Below are 21011 nucleotides of genomic sequence, written 5' to 3'. Positions count from 1 at the left end.
TTGGTGCTTTTGGACTGGCTTCGTGCTGCCTGCAGGAGGACAAGGAATACCTGATCCAGGTGCAGTGGCACGCACAGGAGATGCCCTCTCTAGCATAAAGTCTGAGGGCATGAAGTTAACCTTTTAGAACATCTTGAAATAAATTGGTCTTGACAGAACGAGCTTGTGCCAAAACAATGTTTTGAGTCAAGTGACTGTGGTGGTTTAGATCCAGCAGTGGCGGCTTGAACACTGGATTTACTGCTTGGTCAAGTCACAGCCACAGCAGCTGGTAGCAGGCTTACTGTAGTAGCCAAAGGAGGTTGTAAAAGTGCTATGCAAAAATATGTAGATATCTTAAACCTAATTGCTTGGACAGAAATGTGTTGCCATGCGAGTAGGAAAGTGACTTTCAGTAAAGGCTTATCTGAAGAGACTTTGTCTTATCTGAGCGTGGTATTTCATACTCTGTGAAATTATGGCTTCACTGAAATTAATAAATTTGCCTCTTCACAGTACCCACTGCCATCCAGGAGGGCAGCGAAATGCAGTCAGTTCTGTGGGCTTTTCTGAAAGAGCTAGTAAAGAGTAGCTAAGGTCTGGATACCAATTCGTAAACTAGTTTTAACACAAACTGCCGCTGCATTGTTTTAGAAGAGCGTGTAGGTCCTAAGAGCTAAAGTGGCATGTTCAACCAGCCCTTCGCAGAGGGATAAACTCACACTGCTGAGTTTATCCCTCAGGATAGGAGCTTTTGGGGACAGTATTTTTAATGTTCTCTTTTCCTGATCCTGTTTGCCACATGGATGCAGAAACCTTCATGTTGGAGCAAGGGAGGAGATTCCGTAACGGCGGCTGTGAGCTGGAGAGCATGACTGCCAGTGCTGGCTACACAGCTGGTTTAGGCTACTTTGAAAAGTACACGGAGCTAAAGTGTAACTACCTCTTTGTTTAATTCTCATTGTTTCTTTTAACAGCCATTTTATTTCAGATGTCCGAAAGTCAAAAGACATAAAGGGCAGTCACTGAATTTTAAAGTTCACTATTTGAAAACAACGATTTATTAGATTACTATCGCCGTGACACCAGCATATTCTGAAAGTTGTAGAAAAAGCTTTTTCAAACTGATTAAAGCCAGAATTTCTGTAACACAAATGATGCTGCGTAGGGCTTGAAATTTTGTCCGTTATGACCTTCACATACAAGATGTGATAAGAGTAGCAAATGAAGCACAGCAAAGCAAATGGAGTGGCAGTGGTTTTTCTCCATTGACCATGAAAGAGAGTCCTATCAGAACACATTACTGCGGATTTTATATATCTTGTGATGCTCTGAATATATTGTTGGAAGTTCAGTAGGAGCTAAATTGCTGGTGAAGCTACAACAGATCAGTGTACTTGCAGATTATAAAGGTTGAGAAGTCTGGTCAGACTGGTTTCTAATAAGATAAAGAGATTTTTGTGTAAGTGAACACTAAAATACTATTAAGATAATATTAATAGTGGTGTTTTAAGAGAAGCCTGAGGGAGCTGGTCATTAAAAAAAAAAAAAAAGGAAAGCAGACAGTGCAAAAAAACCCTTCTGTGGAGTGAACCTGTGTCAGTACCAGTTCTGAAATTATCCACAAAGAAGCAAAGTTTTCGTAGGAACCTCAAGTAAATTCTTTAACCATTATAAATGCAGTGCCTTTATTTTTATAATGGATGCTAATATTCAAGTATGTTTTCTATTACAAACCCAGCTCCAGCTCCCTGCTCCCTTGCTCATCCAGAATGGAAACAATCCATCTTAAAGTTTCTTGTTTTGGCAGAAGTTTTTATTTACTATTGCATTTTTCTGCAGACATTACAATCTTTGATGTGGCTCGTTTCTTTCAGGGTACATATTCACTGCAGAATTATCTACATTCAAGCTGCCTGAAAGCATCCCAACCACAAAATACTTGCTGTAGCCACTTCCGTGTGCCACTAAGATTTCTTGGGGTGCACATGTGGGGATTTTGGAAAGCACTGGAGAACTAACAGCACTTGACTGCTGGAGCAGCTAGTGAGCTGTGTAACTTGAGTTTTAATCTATAAATCTGATGGGGCAGCCACTAGAGTTAAGGGGGCTTGTGAATGGCTCGGACTTGACTTAGGGGCTATACTCAGAGCTCAAAGGAGCTTTTCACTGGGGAACAAATCTTTTGTGTTGGTCTGGGAATAAGGAGAGCATTGACCAAAGTACTATGTGCAAATAAGGCAAGTTCTCTAGGAGCAGGGGTAGAGAACAGCCGTATCTTATGAAAGCTGGACAAAAAGTTGGGCTATATTTTTTGGGAGCTAAGTAGTCTGAGCCAGTCACATCAATGCCTTTTGGAAGGGCAAAGTTTTGTTGTAAATCTGTCCTACTATTTGCTCAGGTTTCTCTGTCTAAAGTGGAGATCAGATACCTGTCACCCAACCATTCCTCTTAAAAGCAGGAGAAACTATTCTGAGAGCAGTTAAACAAGAGAAATACACTTGGAGGTTTCAAGTGTGATGCATTTACAAAGGACCTAAGGTTAAGATTTTAGAGCATCCATCACATCCACAAATCCGTAACATTTACTGCATTACAGACTTCCTCTTTTGGATGAAGAAAATGACAGTCAGGTAGTTGCAGGGGTTGCTCAGATAAGTTTGCCCTTAGGAACCAGAAATACGTAACTGCCAGTGAACAACTGTAGGAAGGGAGGGAGGGAGGAGGGGGGAGAGAGAGAGAGAGAGAGAGAGAGAGAGAGAGAAAAGAAAATGAAGGAAGGAAGGAAGGAAAGGAAGGAAGGAAGGAAAAGAAAGGTGATAAAAGATCCCATTTTTGTATTTTCCTCACAACTTTTCATCAGACACTGAAAAAAAGATCCAGAGAGCTGGCTCATGCCTGACGCAGTCATGCTTTAAACTGAAATGTAGTGTTGCATGCATGCTGCATGTATATTGGCAAGGAGGGTGGAAATGCACGTTCTGCGTACACTGCAAATGTCTGTTTAGAGAAGGGGGAATTTTTTTATCACTCGCCATCTGTAACTGTATTCATCACACTTTCAGAATGAGTCCTAAAACCTACATATTTGTATAGATATTTTTATTTTTACGTACTTACGTGGACTTGGATTCTGAAAAGAGATATTAGCATGTGTCTTCCCTCAAAGAGTTAACAAGCAGTGGTCTGGACCCCGCTGCCTGGTACTCGCAGCTTGCCCCCAGCACCTGTACAAAGCCCCTGTGACTTCAGTGAAACAGGGCCGAACAAGCAGACCTTTCTGCCTGCTGGAAGTGCCCCTGGAAGGGATGGAGACGAGGGGGGGGATGATGTCTGGCTGCCCGGATCAGGTTGCACTGCCAGATTCTGCTGAGAGGAGATTAAATTAAACACTGTACAGTTGCTTTGAAGCTGAACTCTTCCAACCCTACTTTAAAGCGTTCGGTGGACTGGTTCAATCATACCATCTACTGACGAGGGTTAGAAAAAAAAGCAGTTTTCAAAACCCAGCGAAAGAAAATGCATTGAAACAAGCGCCGTGCAAAATCCCTTAGCCACCAGTGGGAGACGCTTAATAATTTTCCACAGCTTGGCATGCGTGAAGCGGTCTGGGAGTATCAGCGCCAACTGGGCTCAGCTGAGCTGAAATTCCTCTTGGGATAAAGACTAAAACTGAATGGATCAGGGATGCTCTTTAGATACCTTATTTAAATGCCCGACAAAGCTTTATGCTTCTTCGGCGAGTCCTGGCATAGTTTGACTTCTCCAATGATTTTTGTATCTAGGAAAACTGACATTTGCTTTTGACATTTCCTGAGGGGTTTCTACCAGTTTCTGCCAGCTGGGGACTCTGCCCCCTTTTTTATGCCCAACGTGCAGTGGTGCAGCAAAGCATGCGTAGAAGTTGGTGCGATGAAAAAGAAGAGGGTTTTTGTAGCCTCCTGGTGACGTTTGCTCATTAAGTACTCTACTGCTTAAAGATTTGAGATTTACAGATCAGTTCGATCTGAACCATTTCAGGCCCAAGGTGACTTTTCAGGTATAAATGTATAAGAGCCGGGTAACTGCCTGAGACAAGAAGGGACCATTAAGAAGAGTTTCGGTTTGTACGATGTCTGCTCATTTAGTATCAAAATTCATCATCGATACAGACAGGATGAGCGGCTGTTCCTGCACTCTGTTGTAAAGACCTGTCCTGTCGAACGGGTTTTTGACCAGGTTTTAAAAAGCACAGAATTGTAGGGGTTGGAAGGGACCTCCAGAGATCATCGGGTCCAACCCCCCTGCCAAAGCAGGTTCCCTAGAGCAGGTTGTCCAGGTAGGCGTCCAGATGGGCCTTGAATATCTCCAGAGAAGGAGACTCCACAACCTCCCTGGGCAGCCTGTCCCAGTGCTCTGCCACCCTCACCGTGAAGAAGTTCTTTTGCATGTTGCTGCGGAACTTCCTGGGCTCCATTTTGTGGCCATTGCTCCTTGTCCTGTCCCCACAAACCACTGAAAAGAGGTTGAAAGGATATTTGTAAACATTGGTAAGTTCCCCTCTCAGTCTTCTCCAGGCTGAACAGACCCAGGTCTCTCAGCCCTTCCTCACAGGGGAGATGCTCCAGGCCCCGTATCATCTTTGTGGCCCTCCGCAGGACTCTTCCCAGGAGCTCCCTGTCTTTTTTGTACCGGGGAGCCCAGAACCGGGCACAGCACCCCAGGTGAGGCCTGACCAGGGCAGAGCAGCGTGGGAGGACCACCTCCCTCGACCTGCCGGCCTCGCTCCTGTTACCGCCCCGCAGGACCCCCTTGGCCTTTCTGCCCACCGGGCCCACCCAGCACCGATCCCCCCGGGCCACCTCAGCGGCTCCGCGCCGCCCCCGAGCCGTGCCGAGCCGTGCCGAGCCGAGCCGAGCCGTGCCGGGGCGGGGCGGGGCGGCGCCGCCGCTGCGCGCTGTGTGCTGGAATGCGCGGCGCCTCCCGCCGCCGCCGCCAGCAGCGCCCGCTCGGCTCCGCGCCGCGCCCCGCAGCAGCCCCGCGGCCGGGCGGCCTCGAGCCGCCGGTGAGTGCGGCGGGGACCGGCAGCGCCCGGGCCCGGGGGGTGGGGAGGGAGCCGAGCCGGGCCGGGCCGAGCCGAGCCGGGACAGCCGAGAGGCGCTGTCCAGGGCTGATCGGCGGGGCGGGGGCGGCCGGGCCCGGCCGGGCCGCGGGGGGATCAGCACCACGGCTAAGGAGCCGCGGCTGCCGCCTGCAGCGCGCCGGCCGCGGGGGCGCTCGCCGGGGCCCGGCGGCGGAAGGCAGTGCCGCCGCCCCAGGCCGCGGGCCCCCGGGCGGAGGCCCCGGCGGCGCCGCTCGCCCTCTCGCCGCACCGGGCACCGGCCGCGATCGGCCGCAGTGACCTTGCCGGAGCCGAGCCGCTCGCCCCGGCTCCCCGGCGGCAGCCGCGGCGGAGCCCAGCCGGGCCGCCGCGGGGGGGTGGAGGAGGAAGCGGAGCCCTCGCCTCGCCTCCCGGCCCGGTGGGGGCGGCCGTGCCCGGCGAGGGCCCCCCCCCCCCCACCTCCTCTCCCCCGGCGGCGGCGGCGATCGGCGCGGGGAGGGCCGCTTTGTGTGGGCAGGCAGAAAATGGCCGCATGCCTGGCTGGGAGGGAAGGAGGGAGGGAGGGAGGGACGGGGGGGAGGGCTGCGGCGGGGGCACGGCTCCCCCGGCTGCCTCCCGGGGCGGATGTGCTTCGGGCCGGCCGGGCCGGGGGGGGGGGGGGGGCGGTCGGGACCGGCACCCACCGGGGGTGTCCGCACCGCCCCCGTGTCCGACATGGCGGGCCCGGCCCGGCCCGGGGGCTCTCGGCCGCCCCGAGCCGCGTGTGGGCCCCGCGGGACCGGGGAGGTGGGAGCCCGCCGCCGGCGGCCCGTCCCCGCCGCGGGCTCCTCGGTTTCGAGCTCCTGGGAGGGAGCGGAGGGAGCTCCTTCGGGGCCTTCGTGGGCCGCTTTGTTTGGTTTTCCTCCGCCTTAACTTTCCGGTGTCACTTTCCGGCGTTAGCTGCAGTGCTGCCCGGGTAGCGCGAGGCCTTCTCGCAGGCCGGGTGCCTACAGGTGTGCCTTTTCTCTCTTCCCGCAGGACTGCTGCTATGGCAACTCAGGTGCTGGGACAGTCCGGTGGGAGCAGCCTGTTTCCCGGCAGCGCTAACATCGGCATGGCGTTGTCTAACGACATGTACGACTTGCACGACCTCTCGAAAGCCGAGCTGGCGGCTCCTCAGCTTATTATGCTGGCGAACGTGGCCTTGACAGGAGAAGTGAACGGCAACTGCTGCGATTACCTGGTGGGGGAAGAGAGGCAGATGGCGGAGCTGACGACGGTGGGGGACAGCAACTTCTCAGATAGCGATGGAGAGGGTATGGAAGATGCCCAGACTGCAGAGAGTGACCGTGAGGCACCTGAAGGTGTGGAACTAAGCTCTCTTGAAGTGCCTAGTGTGGAAAGTGGAGGTCCAGTTGCTTGCCCTGCTCCTGAGACTCCTAGTGTGGACAAAGAGGCCCCGTTGGAAGCACCAGGTACTCCAGAAAGCACAGAGGACAAGTGTAAGAGCTTAAAGAGCAAGCCATTTCGTTGTAAGCCTTGCCAGTATGAGGCAGAGTCTGAAGAAGAATTTGTGCATCATATCAGGGTTCACAGTGCTAAGAAGTTCTTCGTGGAAGAAAATGCAGAAAAGCAAGCCCAGGTCAAGGAGTCTGATTCTTGCACCACAGAAGAGGTGGATTTCTCCAAGGGCCCGATCCGTTGTGATCGTTGTGGCTATAACACTAACAGATATGATCACTATCTGGCTCACCTGAAGCACCACAACAAAGCAGGAGAAAATGAGAGAGTCTACAAGTGTACCATATGCACTTATACTACTGTCAGTGAATATCACTGGAAGAAACACCTAAGAAATCACTTTCCTAGGAAAGTGTATACCTGCTCGCAATGCTCCTATTTTTCAGACAGGAAAAACAACTATATTCAACATATTAGAACTCACACAGGTAAGTCTTTAATCTTTTTTTGATGTAAGCTTGGTAAGTACTGTGAAACTGAACGGATGAAGCAAACCATGATTCTTCTCTTTGCAGAGTTTGTTCCACCCTCATAAGACTCTGTGCTCTCTTGTTGTACTTGGTGCTACCAGGTTGTAGCCTGTGAATTGGGGGTTTGGTTTGAGCTCCAGTCTGCAATTTTAAGAAGGCTCTGACATCTCTCAATGTCAGGGGCCCAAAGGGAGATGGAGAGCATCCTTTTTATTAATTGTAAACAGCTTTTTTGAAGAGGGCATGACAAAGTGTGCGTGTGATGATTGCCAGGGTCTGCAAAGTCCTGATGTTTTGTGAGAAGAAAACAAGTAGGTTGACAAAAGATGCCTAAATCACATAGGTGGTTTTGAAAATTGTGGTTTGAGACCAAGCTGAATCTTGACTAAGTTGTAACTAGAACAAAGATGATGCACACATGCGAAAGTGCTCTCTCCTATCTACAAAGTCATAGTAAATGTTGAGTAGTGTTCATAGGCAATAAATTTCCCTTAATGGCCCTTACTTTTTTCTAAGATCTGCATCACTGCAGTAGCCAAAAGTAGATGCATACTAATGTTGGCCTACAGGGAACCCTCAAGCGAGACTTTGGCTTGTTTTCTTGTCTTCTCCTAACGTCAGTTTGTAATCTCCAGGAAAAGTATGAGGCCCCTTTCTGCTCTGATTTATACCAAATGGATTCAGAGGGCCTTCAGTCGTGCAGCTGTCGGTGTGAGCTGGGGCTGCAGCTGATTAGGAAATACCTTGCTTTGTATCAGCGAGCCTCCGCAGCCCCTGACATGGGAAGTGCTGAAGTGCAGCCAAACTCGAGACTCCTTTCTGACTAAAGGCTCAAGTCTGAGAGGGGATGTCGCAGCCACATCCTCTTCTTAGGGCAGCGAGGCACAATCGCTTTGCCTCCTGATGCCTTTTGTGGGTGGGGAGGGGCCATTCATACTTTACTTGCAGGTTTTCGGAGAGCAGACTCGCTAACTAGCTTCTTGTGTGATGTCCTGGCTCGGTTCCCTTTACTGGAGGTGAACAAAAACACTGTCGAATTGCTTCTTTGAAGTTACATTTCGCATTGCTGACATGAGTGGTTTCGAGGCTTCTGCTTAGTTTTCTGCAGCTGTCTGGAAGGGGAGGGCTGCACGCTTGAGACCTTGGAGCTGGGCCTGAGCTGAAGTGTGGTGAAGCACCGTGGAGCGGTTTGGGTTCAGGAGCATGCCTTAGTGTCTGCTTTGACAAAGGGTCTGGGGGTCTCTTTTGATTTTTGATACGTTAAGACATACTATTCTCTTAACAATAGCTGTGTGCTGTTGTTTAGAGATCAGTCTTGTCTCAATATTTTTTCCTAAACAAGTAAACAAAGGTTATTTTAGGAGGTGTTAGGAAAATGGTACCTTTTGTCCTCCAGTGTGTTTTCATTGTATGTATTGTGGGAGATAACAGGAAAGAGACCAGGTGAAAATGACAAAATGTAGGAGAAAACTAAATAAATCATCCCAGGAATTCATTGCCAAGTGTGAGCTCATGCTGTGGTGCCTGTTCTACATATGTCTCGACTTCAGATTCATCCCTGCTTGTGTTTGTGTGACATCAGGTTCCCACTCCGATCTCTGAAAGCCCTCATTGAGTTTTAGGGGAACTAACCCTGAATGCGTGCTTGTCGAGGAAGCACCTTGTTATCACTGCAGTTGGAGAAGGCAGTAGAGGGTGATAGCAGCAACTGTAGAGCTGAGAAACTTTCTGCATGCTCTGAGAACTGCAATCTTAAGAAAATCAGGGGCGGAAACTATTCAATACAATCCTAATTTCCCAAAGCTGCAGGCAGAGTTCCCTGAAGTTGAGAGTTTTCAGCAGACAAGTGCTGCTGTTTTTTCATTACTGGTGAGCTGTATTTAAAAAAAAAGAAAAAGGCAAGTTAAACTATGTAGAATATTGTCCAGTCCCCCTTTTCTCCTTTAAAAAAGTTTTTTTTTTTTTTGGTTTGGTTTGTCATGTCCTTTCATTGTTTTAATTAAGCTGAAAATGAATAATTATGGTTTCAGCACTTTTTAGTTCACTCTGGTAGCTACTCTCTTTGCTAGCTGTTAGTTAAAAGCTGGCAAATGCAGATCTTTCTGCCTGTTCTCACCTGACTAAAAATCTTTCAAATAAGTGGGTTCCTTTGTAAATGTGCATTGTTTGCAATAACAGTTCTCATAGATTCAGCTTACCAAAATGTCAGTAAAATATCCCTCTCTTCACCCCCAAGTTTGTTTTCTGCTGGGTAGTGAACTGAATTGACTTAATGAGGACACACACAAATGCCAGAGGAGGGAAGGGGGCTGCAAGCTAGGGCAGTGCATGGCGGTGGAAGCATCTATTCTGTGTCTGGGGACCTCAGGAAAGCAGGTGGATGTTATCTGCGTGCCTTGTGCTTGCATCTCTGTGGAAAAGCAGGTGTGTGTGAGTCTGTCCTGGACTAAAAGCTAAAAACTGTGGGATAGGCTGCTGACAGACAGGGGGGACGTTGGGCAGGGGGTGGTTTAAGGATCCCGCAGGAGGTCATAAGCTTGTCTGCTGGGAAAGCTACACCTGGAAGAGCCTGGTGTCTGGAGATACTCAAGGCCATCCCTTCCTCTGCTGATGGGGTAGAAAGGCTCCTGTGTGTCAGGGACAGAGCCACCTTGACTCATTTGAGCTCATTAGATATATTAGAGCAAGTTTGGACTTGATTTACCCCCCTCACCTACTTCCTACTACTGATCCTGGAACTGTCTTAAGTGCAAGACAGAATGCAGTATTTTATTTTATGTTATTTTATTTTATTTTATTTTATTTTATTTTATTTTATTTTATTTTATTTTATTTTATTTTATTTTATTTTATTTTATTTTTCTATTTTACTTACCAGAAACAATTTCTAGGAAACTTAACCGAAAGTCATTTACAGGGCTATATAAAAAAGGTGCCTTCTTCAGGCAGTCCCAGTGTTTGGTGCCTAGCTTCGAACTGCTGTATTTTTACTTTGTTTGCCATAGGAGATCTCTCTTGTTTGCAACACTGGATTGGAAGTTTGATGGAAGCAATTTTGTTTCAAGCACAGCTTTCAGTAGCACAGGAAGAAAAGCTTTAGTAAGGAGGTGATCTTGAACTTGTTCACTGACGTCGTTCTGCCTGTTCATTTGCATAGAGCTGAGTGTCTGCTTCAGCTTTTGCCAGGTCGGGGTTTATTCTCTGAGTGTCTCGTAGAGAGTTTTTTGGTGGCTTGTTTGCATATAATGAGCTTGTAAAATCACAATATTTGGCGAATAGCACTTTATAAAACAGCCCTTGTGGCGTAGCCAGGCATAAAGCCTCATTGAAAGCCACAACCATTTCTGTGTGACAAAAGCCCTACCCGTCCCTTGTACATGACTTAACCTTGTCTTAACTGGAAATCTGGGGGGGGGGACGAGGTTGTGTGGTGCAGGAGGCTATGATTGTTGGGGTGAATTTGTGTTTAAGCTGCTGATACAAACAAGAGTGATAATCCAAATGATTTAATGGGAGGAAGGAAGGGGGGGCGGATTTGTCTGCATTACAAAGACTGCTCCTACTGCTAGTTCAGCAAAGACCAGCAGCGGAGCCTCACGTCCTATACTGGCAGATGGAGATCTTTGCTGCTACAGATAAAACTACTCTCTGAAAGCGAACGCATAGGCTGTGTACAGGATTTTTGCTGATGTCTGGATCTCAGTGGTTTGGGGAGGACATTGGCTGTATGCTTTGATTGATGTAGCAAACTGCTGTGGTGTAATGCTGAGTATGCCTTGAGTAATATTACAACTGAGAATATCCTTTTCCCTTCCCCCCATTACTGCTGTCCCCCGTTAGGCGTATCTACTCTAAACCAAGTTGTTTTCACAACTTGTAGTGGAGACAAAGCAGCCTAAACCTCTTGGATGTGTTAGCAGTTTGAGGCAAAAAATAAAAATAAAAAATTGGGACTTATCTGGACCTGCCTAATGGATGTTATTTCTAAAACTGTCAGCCTTTATTTTGGGCTTGTCTTCACTTGAAAAGGATTTTTCAAGTGTACTGGTAGTTACACAAGCTAACTCTCTTGTGGAGACCTAATTTATGGCAGGCTAGTTTCCATTCGTTCTCCAGAAACAAAAACTGCAGGTGGAGGAATTTGAGTCTTCAAAGTGCTGCTGCTGTGCTGGCAGCATAGTTTCACTGAGCAAGGCATTGTGCTTGTCCACGTTCCAGACAATTTCACTTTGCCAATAAACGTTTGTCGGTATGTCCCAGTCTCCTGCACTTGCATTCTGGAAAATGCAGTTCTGAGATGTGGGGGTAGTTTCTCTCCACCCTTAATCCACATTAAACATGGAGGTTTCAGGTAAGGTGTTAAAGGAAGCAAAAATGTACCTGGCTTTTTACAGGGTCTATATCTTCTGTGTGTCTTTGGACTGATGACAGAAAATACTGTAGAAAAATCAGCTCCGGTGGCTTATGATTTCCTCAAGGTGGCCGTCCCGATCACCTTTTGCCTGGGGTTACTGTCTGACCACAGCGGGGTGTCCCTCTCTAATATTCTGTCCCATCATTACCATCCCTCATTCATAAGGCATGACACATCTGCTGGCTTGGCTCAGGCACACGCTTCTCGCTGTGACCCTTTTCTGAGAGATAATGTGTCTTGAAATGCAACTGGGGGTTCTGTGACAGCCTGGCACATATGGTTTGGGAACCAAGTACGGGAATCAGCTGTGTTTCAGTAATTAATCGCTGGTGTTTTTGTTTTCTTCTCTTTTGTTTTCACAGGAGAGCGGCCCTATCAATGCGCTATGTGTCCCTACTCCAGCTCTCAGAAGACCCATTTAACCAGGCACATGCGCACCCACTCAGGTTGGTAAGGGGGTGGCGGCGGCAGCAGCATGGCTCAGGAAAAGGGGGTGGTTCTGTATGAGATGAGGCGGTCAGCTCGTCCAGTATGGCCTGAGCTTTAGCTACTGGTTTTAACAGAGAAGGCTGTCCTTACCTGCTAAAAAAATACTGCCATTAATAAAAGTGATAATGGGGGAATACATTTTTTTTTTCTTTCCCTTCACTATCCAAGATGCATTTTGAGGTTCATAGGACTGCCGTAGTAGTCTTAGTTAGTCTCCTAGTAAATACAATATTGTAATGATGTAGGAACAAATTCTTGCCTTCTGTCTGCTGCAATAACTCAGTTCAAATCAGTGAAGCTGGGAGAGGTTTGAGTAGCTGAGAATCTCCCCTGTGATGTCTGTGATCTCATCGCATCGAGGAGCTCCGAGGAAACCCTTAGTTTTTGCTTAGTGTTACAAAAAGATTCAAAACAGTGCCTACTTCTGGCACAGGGGAGAAATCAGCAAACTCAGGAGTTTTTTACAAATGATGATTCAGTCTTGTGGCACTACAGGGCAGAATTAGCAATTTTCACTAGCATTTATTTCCCATCACTGATCACAAAGCTATGGTGTTAAAAACTATCTCCTGCTCTCTTGTGAATCTTTTTGTTTTGTTTTGTTTTTTGAATAAAATAGCAGCGTTTTTTTCAGAGCTCTTGCTCCGTAGTCATGCTAAACGCAAGCACAGGTGTACTTAGTGACCCTCTTAGGATAGCTGAGGTAGATGCTTTTGGTTTGCTAAAATCTGAATTGACCAAGCCTAGATGAATTCCTATTCCTAGCAAACAGTAATAAAAGCCTCGTGAACAGTAGTTGTTTTGATTTCAGTAGTTGACACCAGAAGGCATTTTTAACTGTTGTGGGATGGGGGTTTGGACCCATTGAAAATAGCCAGCTTAAAAATGACGTGCCAGTATTTTGGTTTGAGAATTTTTCAATTGAAACATTCTTTCAGAAACAAAAAACAAACAAACAAACAAACAAACAAAAAAACACTTTTTAACTGAACCTCTGGGCTAAATGTGAATTTGCAAATGGTTTGGTCAAAACTTACTGAGCCCAAAAACTATTTCCTGAACATCCTCTTCTCCCCTTGTCTGTGCAAAAAAGTCTGAAATCCAAAGGGGACAAGGAGTGGGATTTGCCCTTGGTCATTGAGTTGAAGCTCTGGGAAGGAGGGCATGAGAAGTGCTGACAGAAATGGGATTGCACATAGGACATTGCTCTCAGGGTTTTTTTTATTAACAGCTGTCATAACTTCTGTTGCCCATCTTGCCTTGCCCCCTTGTCCAGGCCTTTTTGTGGCAACTTCTGAGCAACTTCCAGATTCTTGCAGCTCATAGGCTGGACTTTTAGGGCAAACCAGTGCTGATTTTAACTATCTTCAAGTGTAAGGCAGTGAAGTACAGTGCTTTATAGTCTGCTGCACTACTGTAGCTGTCTTAGCCACCTTAGCATGTCACTTCCACTTGCACAATGAGAACTTCGGATTTGGTGGAGGTGACAGATTCAAGCTTTCTGTGTACAACGTGTGCGTTACCCTGTTGGATATGGCTTTTCAACATTTCTGAGCACTCTGTGCGGCTGGAACAGCTTGTTCAAGCGCATGTAAGAGCGGGTCTTCTTGTCCTCACTGTATATAACGTGAAGCTGATGCATGAAGTGTGGGTGAATAAGGCCCGTCCTTGGCAGAGGTATGACCAATGAAGCACCTCAAGGTTAAGCTTGTGGAAAAGGTCACTGGGAGTCGAGGAGGAGGTGAGAGGAAGGAAAGAAGATGGGCGGAATCAAACTAATCCTTCATTAAATAACAAAGAGATGCTGCAGGCAGAAATGAAATGTTCTAGACTCCTCAGCAAGTGTCACCAACCCTTCTTGCCAGGGAGGCAGCACAACCTGTTACAGTCTGTGTGGCTAACACACAAACGGACACCGCAGTCACAGCGACTTCACGTTAATTGCAGGCTGCTCTGGCCTCCTGAGTCATGGGGCTTCGGAGGAGCAACATGAGTAGGGGCAGTGTTGGGGCAGCGGGTTGGAGGGGTGGTAGAAGTACTGTTGTACCATGGGCATATGGGCCTGGAGCGGCTTTTCAGTGTACCTTCGAAGTGGCATGCATTAGTTCTGCAGGTCAGTTTTGAGATGCTAGTTTAGAGCTTGAGAGCATCCCGAGTTCCTCAGCTGAATTTGCATACGTACAAATATTCTCAAAGTATTTTTGTATTGATTTATTGTGCTGAAAGTGTTTTTCCTACGTGCTTTGATGTGTAAATGAAAAGCCAGTTCAGCTGCAAGAGCATGCACTAAACCTAGCATTTCAAAAACACTTATGCAAGAGTAATTTCAGAAATGTAAATGCAGATTTCAGTAGTAACACGATGGCTTTAGAATGCCTAGGATTGCCTTGCCAAGAATACATCACGTTTGAAACATAAACTCCAGCAAACTGAACTATCAGAGGCAAAGATCATCTAAGCAGGGTGTTTCTTTCACAGGTGTTAGTTTTTGCTAGCTTATTTTCCCTTACTTCTTTTTCAATGCAAGCATGAAGTATGCTAAATCTGTGTAAAGTTGGACTTTTTGAAACGTTTGTGTGAAACTGCTATTCATCAAATGTTACATTTCCGTTTTTCTACAATGCATTCAATGGACCAGTTGGGTATGGATTCCATTTGCTAATATTACTGTAGAGAGATCTCTGCCGGTATGTATGCATAGCCAGAACCCGTGACGTTGTTACCGCTTGTTTGGTTGTGGATCCCCTTCCTCCCAATCCTTGCCCCTCCTCTCTTTTTTTTTTTATTTTTTTGTATATCGTTTTTGGTGTCTTGTGGATGTGTTTGTGCCTTGTGGATTTCCTATGTTGATAGTATTTAATTTTAAAGGCGCATGGATAATTTTTCTTTCCTTTTTGAGTTTCGTATCTCTGTGCCTGTATTAGCACAATGCCATTTCCTTTCCACCCCCATGCTTAATAATCATCATCGTTCCCTTCCGCCCTTCCTTCCTTAGGTGAGAAGCCATTCAAATGTGATCAGTGCAGCTACGTGGCCTCAAACCAGCATGAAGTAACTCGACATGCACGGCAGGTTCACAATGGGCCGAAGCCTCTGACTTGCCCACACTGTGACTACAAAACAGCCGACCGCAGCAATTTCAAAAAGCATGTTGAGCTCCACGTCAACCCGCGCCAGTTTCTCTGTCCTGTTTGTGACTACGCGGCATCTAAAAAATGCAACCTGCAGTATCACATCAAATCCAGGCATCCCGATTGTTCAGACATCACCATGGATGTCTCCAAGGTGAAGCTACGGACTAAAAAGAGCGAAGCTGACTTTTCTGAGAGCGTTAATGACAAGGCGGAGAAGGAGCAAACAAAAGGGGAGTCAGCCGCAAAGAAAACGGAGAAAACTGTGAAAGTGGAGAAAAAAGAGAATTTAGCAAAGGAAAAGAAGCCAACAACCAGTGTTTCTGCAGGCCAGGTGACAACCAGAAGTCGGAAATCAGCTTCAGAAAACAAGGAGGTAGATATTAAAACTGAGAAAAATACTGAGAAACCATGTAAAACAAAGAAGATCAAAAGAAAGGCAGAGGCAGAAGTAAATTCCTCAAAGCAAGAGCCTGCAAATGACACCTCAGCAGTAACAAAAAAGAAAAAGAAAGTGGAAACTAAGCCCAAAGACTACCAGGAAGCTCAAAAAAATGATGCACCAGAGGAGGAGCCTAAAAAGCAAAATTCTTGCCTTAAGAAAAACAAAAAAAAGAAAGCTCTGAAAAACAAGCACAGTAGGAAAAGCGGTAGGCCTGATCAGGAGAAGATCGAGGAAGAGGAGATGCCAGACGAATGTCCTCTTAGAGAAGAAGATGGGTGTGTGAAGCCTGACAGTCTGAGCAGCGACCGGGTGAAGGAGCAAGACCCTGCTGGCACAGCATCATCATCAGATGATGCTGGTGGTCATGCTCGCGAGGGGGAGAGCGTCAGTGCTAAAGGAGGTTGCACACAAGACCCAGGACAGCTTTGTCTGCCGGAGCAGGATGCAAACGCAGAAGGTGAGGTGAAGGACCAAGACATGCCTGCTGCAGCCGAGGAGAGCAAAGACGCCGTTTGTGAAAAAGAGGAGAGGAAGGTGGATACAGAGGAAAACACTTGCTCTGAAGAATCTCCTCAGGAAGCGTCTTCTGAACACACGTTGGATGAGCCCATGGATGCATTACCAGATCTGGAGCCTGAGAAGGAGCCAGAGGGAGCCTCTGTGGCAGAAACTGTGAGTACCGCAGACCCGATGGACCTGACTAAGACACACCTGCCGGTGACAGAGCCAACGGGAGATGCCGTGCCAGCACCTGCACCCCCAGAAGGGTGCGTGCAGAGCCCTAAAGCAGCGCTGGCCTTACCATCTCCGGATAGCGCAGCGGGGAATGAATCTCAGGAAATGGATGAGGATGAGGGTATCCACAGCCACGAAGGCAGCGACATCAGTGACAACATATCAGAAGGAAGCGATGATTCGGGGTTAAATGGCGCTCACTCTGTGCAAGAGGAAGCGAGTCCAAAGGCATCGCAGGGAGCTGCAGACAGCACAGTGGTCAGGGAGAACTATGTGTGTATTTTTTGTGACCGCTCGTTTAGAAAGGAGGGCGAATACAGCAAGCACCTCAATCGCCACTTGGTCAATGTATATTATCTTGAGAAGGCAACAAAAGGGCAGGAGTAGAAATAAATAGCTGTGGTTTCGGGGTATGTGTATCTTTTGTAAGATCTTATATAGCTCATGTACAGATACTGTAGATTTATTTTTTTTTAAGCATGGTTTGCTTTAGAGTCTGCGTTGGGATTTATTTTTCAGTTGAAAATATTTTTGACAACTTTTTATGTAATGAACTCATTAACTGTTGGATCTCTTCGTTAGAGAAGGCAGGTAGGGTGTATGAGGCTGTGTCCTGTAAAGTCTGTCTGCTTCTAGTCTGTTAGCTTATGCAGTTATTTTATAAATAGAATTTTAGGAACAATGACTGTAGCAACTCATACACAAGTTGGATGTTTATAGAGCCACTGACAGTTGCTTTTTGTTCTAGCAGCCAACTCATCTCTTTCCCCTCTCCTCTGCCTTTGTTTTAGTTCTTCGTAATGTGTCTGGACGTTCGAAGTGGTAAAAACTACTCAGTGTTTTTTCTACCAGGGCGATAGCTTCTATTACATAAAAGAGCACTTTGTAAAAACAAATCAAAGTTGGCTAGCGATGAACATGACTGTTGAAGATAATTATAATTGTGAGTGTACATTTCAGATCCCCTAAGTGTGAACAGTGAGCCAAAATTTGGGGTTAGTCCTTCCAACTTTTGATTGGAGAACCTGTCTTGATTAATGTCTTATTAACTATGATACATACTTGGCTCCGCTGTGGGGAAGTAAATTTGTTATTTTTAATTTTCTGCTTTTTTTTTTTGTGCTTTAAAGGCTTAAAATATTGCACATTGTTTTTGTTTTTACCTATGCAGTTTAATCCTTTAGAAATAGCGCTTGTGCAGTACATGTACACTTTATATATGCATGTTTGGTTTTGTTTGTGTAGCCATTTTTATTTCAAAACATTCAGATTCGTTGCTTACCATGGGCCAGTTTTTTTTTTGTGATGCTCTTTACTGCATATTTTTCTTGTTTTCATGGGGTATTGCTAATTGTGCATGAAATTATGAACTGTTTGGCTATATATTTTTGACTAGCTTTAAAATTGTATAGCTGTTGAGCAAAAGGATACCAATGCAGTTTCAAAACACTATTTTACATTTCTTTTTTCATAGAAATGTCACTTCTGATATTTTTAATACATATACAGAAGAATAAATTCTAATTTATAATTTGGGATCACCAGACAGGGCAATACGTGCTCTCAGTGGAAATATCTGCAAGTTCTGCAAAGTCCAGTTGATCTTTTTTTCCTGTTTTAATTTCCACAATGGACAGCAGTCAAACTTCATGAACTTAAAAAAAAAAAAAAAAAAAAAAAAGGCAGCACTGATGTAAGTGTGGTTCATCAAAATCTAATGTCTCACCAAAAACAATCAAACAAACAAAAAAACACAAATAAAGATAACTGGTAAGCAACAAACCTGGTATTAAAAACTGTAGGAATTCCTGCTCCTTATTCATTCAAGTTGCGTTTAATAAAACCATCCTGCTTCCATGCAGAAACACGTAAGATTGTGATCTTAGGTGTGTATGCAAGAACTACCACTGCAGGAGTTTTTAATTCTAAGCAGATTTCTCTTCTGGCGCACACAAACATGCAAGAGATTGCATGCCTGCTGCTTATAGTAGTAAAATGTGAGCAAAATCCAAATAAGCAGGGGAAGAGCAAAACACTCTCGTCTCATCTGTGCTGCAGAACGCCACCTGTAGCTCCCTTTTCAGCCGGAGCAGTTGGGGGTAGCTTCTTGTCAGCTCTGAAGAAGCAAATTTGGAGGCAGGTGTTTGGAGAGAAGAGATCGATCAGTATTAGTGCGTTTTATGACCTGAAATATTCTGGAATATACCCCATTTTTCTCTGCCTGTCCCCATGTCAGCTTCCTCTCCAAACAAACCCTCTTGAATGAATAGAGAACAACAATACTACGTTGCTTCTCCTTTTGGGAGAGATTGGTATAATAGGAGGCCAAAGATTTGAGAGGGAGGACATCCCTCATGGCAGAAACAAGTTGTATAGTGAGATTTTGTTTGCTTAGATAGCATTCAATCCTTACCTTGGCTGTGACAATCAGTGTCAACTAAAGATCATGTTGCAACTATATTTATGTTAAACATTAAGAAAATAAACCTAGATGAATTGTTTTCCTAGACAACCAGCTGTGATAGTCTTAGATATTTTTTTTTTCCCCAGTGGTATATAATGTTGCCACCATTTGTGAGCAATGTGAACAGATGCTGGGAATTCCAGTACTGTGTAGAGATTTTATAGCTCCCCTTTGGCATTTGCCATCTTCTGAGAGACTTCAAGGACTTCAGCTATGTTCAGATAAACTTATGGACTGGCCTGATAGTTTTTTTTTTAATTTTTAAAGGAAAATATGGTGTAGACTGACTTGAAATCTCTCTCTATGAGATTAAAAAAAAAAAAGTGTGTTTTTTTGAGATACTCCTCGGCACATTTCTGGGAAGTGGTCAAGGTTTTAATGCTTGATCTACCAAGAACTCTTTGAAAACAACGGTGCTTCTGTTAAGCAGTGTTTTTACCACAAGATAATCTTAATATTGAAATATTAAGAAGAAAAGTCTATTTGAGACCCTTACCAGCAGTGTCCTGAAATACCTGCTGTTGGTACGTAGCTGTGTTGGAATTATCTGCTTGGTGAAGGCCAAGATTTGGGAGTATGTTACATTAAAGCAGCAAAGATTTTACTGTGTCACGCGTATCTAAAATGTTAGAAATGTCTAATATTGAATATTTGATGTGGAGTGTATGAATTAGGTAACCTACCACACGTGGTGGTTTTACATTGCTGTATCTCCTTTTTAAACAATGACTTTTGTCTTTTTCAATATTCTTAAATTATTCTGTGTCAGTTTGACCAATACTAGCAATTTCTTTTGTCTCGATAATAATAACCTACACGAGTGTTCCAATTCATGGTTGGAGGGATTAGCACAAGGATAGCTCTACACTGCCAGTCCTTGGCTGAGCAACGCAGTGTGGGGGGTTTTTGCCTGTGTGGGTCCATACACTCAAAGTAACTGCCCTAAGAAATGATCCAGAAGTGGATTGCATTCATAATCCAATGTTTCTGGATTTTGATGATCTAGGCTGAAACTTCATTAATTGAAAAAAAAGAAGGTTTGACAACTGACAGGCCAGTTAAGATGTGGTAGCGTCATTAATTTCAACAGACTTAGATTCAACAGATGTAGCTGAAAAGTATTAACCAAATTCAAGTTTTCTTGAATGGCAGTTCTGTAGATATGTGGCATACGTACAATATTAACAGAATCGAAATAGCTTATGGAATTATTTTATGTGTACATATATTTCCTCCCTCAAAAATTATACTAGCTAACAAACTTTTGTAAGCTGGCACGGAAATGTGTTTATGATGTTTGGTTGCACCATGTTTGATGCTTTTACAGTGCAATACTTGTATTCTCTGAATTAAACCAAAGGTAATTTTTTTTCATGCTCTTTCTACTGTAGTGCATGACAGCCTTTTCTACGTTTTTAATAGATGTAAAACAAGCCAGATCATACATCCTGTTTTTACTTAAGACATGTATAAGTCTTTTGTCCAAAATGTAGTGTAAAGTTAAACTAAATTGCATTATATTAACCCTTACAAGTGTATTTTCCTAAGCATAGTTATGATTAAATAAACTTTATTAAGGAACTTGCAGCTTCTATCTACTACTTATTAATAGCTACCAGAGATGTTCTTAACTGAAGGCAGCAGCAATGCAAGCATCATTGCATCTCTTCAAGACATCAGGACAGAATGATGTGGGGAGCCAGTATATAGCTGCCAAGTGCATGCATGTGCAGTCCTGACTGCAGAAAGGGACCGTGGCTCCAGAAATAATGTTCTTTTTCCATTTAATCATGTTGTATTCGTTTCTCTGCCCACTCCAATTAAAGCTAGGCACGAAGCGAGAGATACAGACTAGGTTCAAACTTAATGCTGGGCCTGTGTGAGAAGAAGTACAGCTTGATGGAAGTTGCAGATCTGAATTTCAGGTTTAATGCTGGTGGCAGTTCCTCTTGCGTTCCCAAAGGATGTGTGGTTCTGATGATTTGGGGAATTCATAGTAGATTTATAAAAATGAGGTCACCTGTCTTCCCCAGGGCTATGGTACTGGCTGTATAGGGATACTGAAAATGTCTTGAGAGCTGTGGAGCCCGATGTATCCTGCATCTCTGATGCTAACCTGTCTTCCAAGGCTTGGCCATGCTTACCTGGTACTAATGTAGGCCTCTTCTTCTTTGCCATGGGAATCAAGGCAAGCGATGCTTGATTAAATCGTGGGGATAGTTTTATATGCAGTTGCTGCAGGTTTGAACAATTTGGGGTGCTCCACAAAGCATAAGAAGTGAGTGTTTATGTTTACTGATTGAT

General features: G+C 45.2%; 1 protein-coding gene across 2 annotated transcripts; it reads left to right on the top strand.

Annotated features, from left to right (window-relative positions):
- Nucleotides 1-4901: 4901 nt before the first annotated feature.
- On the top strand, nt 4902-20288 carry REST (RE1 silencing transcription factor). 2 transcript variants are annotated; one of them, XM_066996334.1, is made up of 4 exons: nt 4902-5023; nt 6077-6987; nt 11806-11889; nt 14928-20288. In XM_066996334.1, the coding sequence occupies exons 2-4, from the start codon at nt 6087-6089 to the stop codon at nt 16628-16630; spliced, it is 2688 nt and encodes an 895-aa protein (XP_066852435.1). In that variant the 5' UTR covers nt 4902-5023; nt 6077-6086; the 3' UTR covers nt 16631-20288. The 2 variants fall into 2 exon arrangements, with proteins under 2 accessions (XP_066852435.1, XP_066852436.1); XM_066996335.1 differs by lacking the exon at nt 4902-5023 and adding an exon at nt 5553-5568.
- The last annotated feature ends 723 nt before the right edge of the window (nt 20289-21011 follow it).

Source organism: Anser cygnoides, chromosome 4, assembly GCF_040182565.1.
Source record: "Anser cygnoides isolate HZ-2024a breed goose chromosome 4, Taihu_goose_T2T_genome, whole genome shotgun sequence".
In the NCBI taxonomy this organism is placed as follows: Eukaryota; Metazoa; Chordata; class Aves; order Anseriformes; family Anatidae; genus Anser; species Anser cygnoides.
The sequence above is the reverse complement of the archived record's forward strand: the minus strand, read 5'-3'. Positions and strand labels throughout refer to the sequence as shown.

What these genes read in the sequence shown, in the direction of transcription:
- REST (XM_066996334.1), top strand. Translation starts at nt 6,087, where the DNA reads ATGGCAACTCAGGTGCTGGGACAGTCCGGTGGGAGCAGCCTGTTTCCC. An exon ending in ACATATTAGAACTCACACAG is followed by an intron (nt 6,988 to 11,805) that starts GTAAGTCTTTAA and finishes TTGTTTTCACAG; the next exon opens with GAGAGCGGCCCTATCAATGC. An exon ending in GCACATGCGCACCCACTCAG is followed by an intron (nt 11,890 to 14,927) that starts GTTGGTAAGGGG and finishes TTCCTTCCTTAG; the next exon opens with GTGAGAAGCCATTCAAATGT.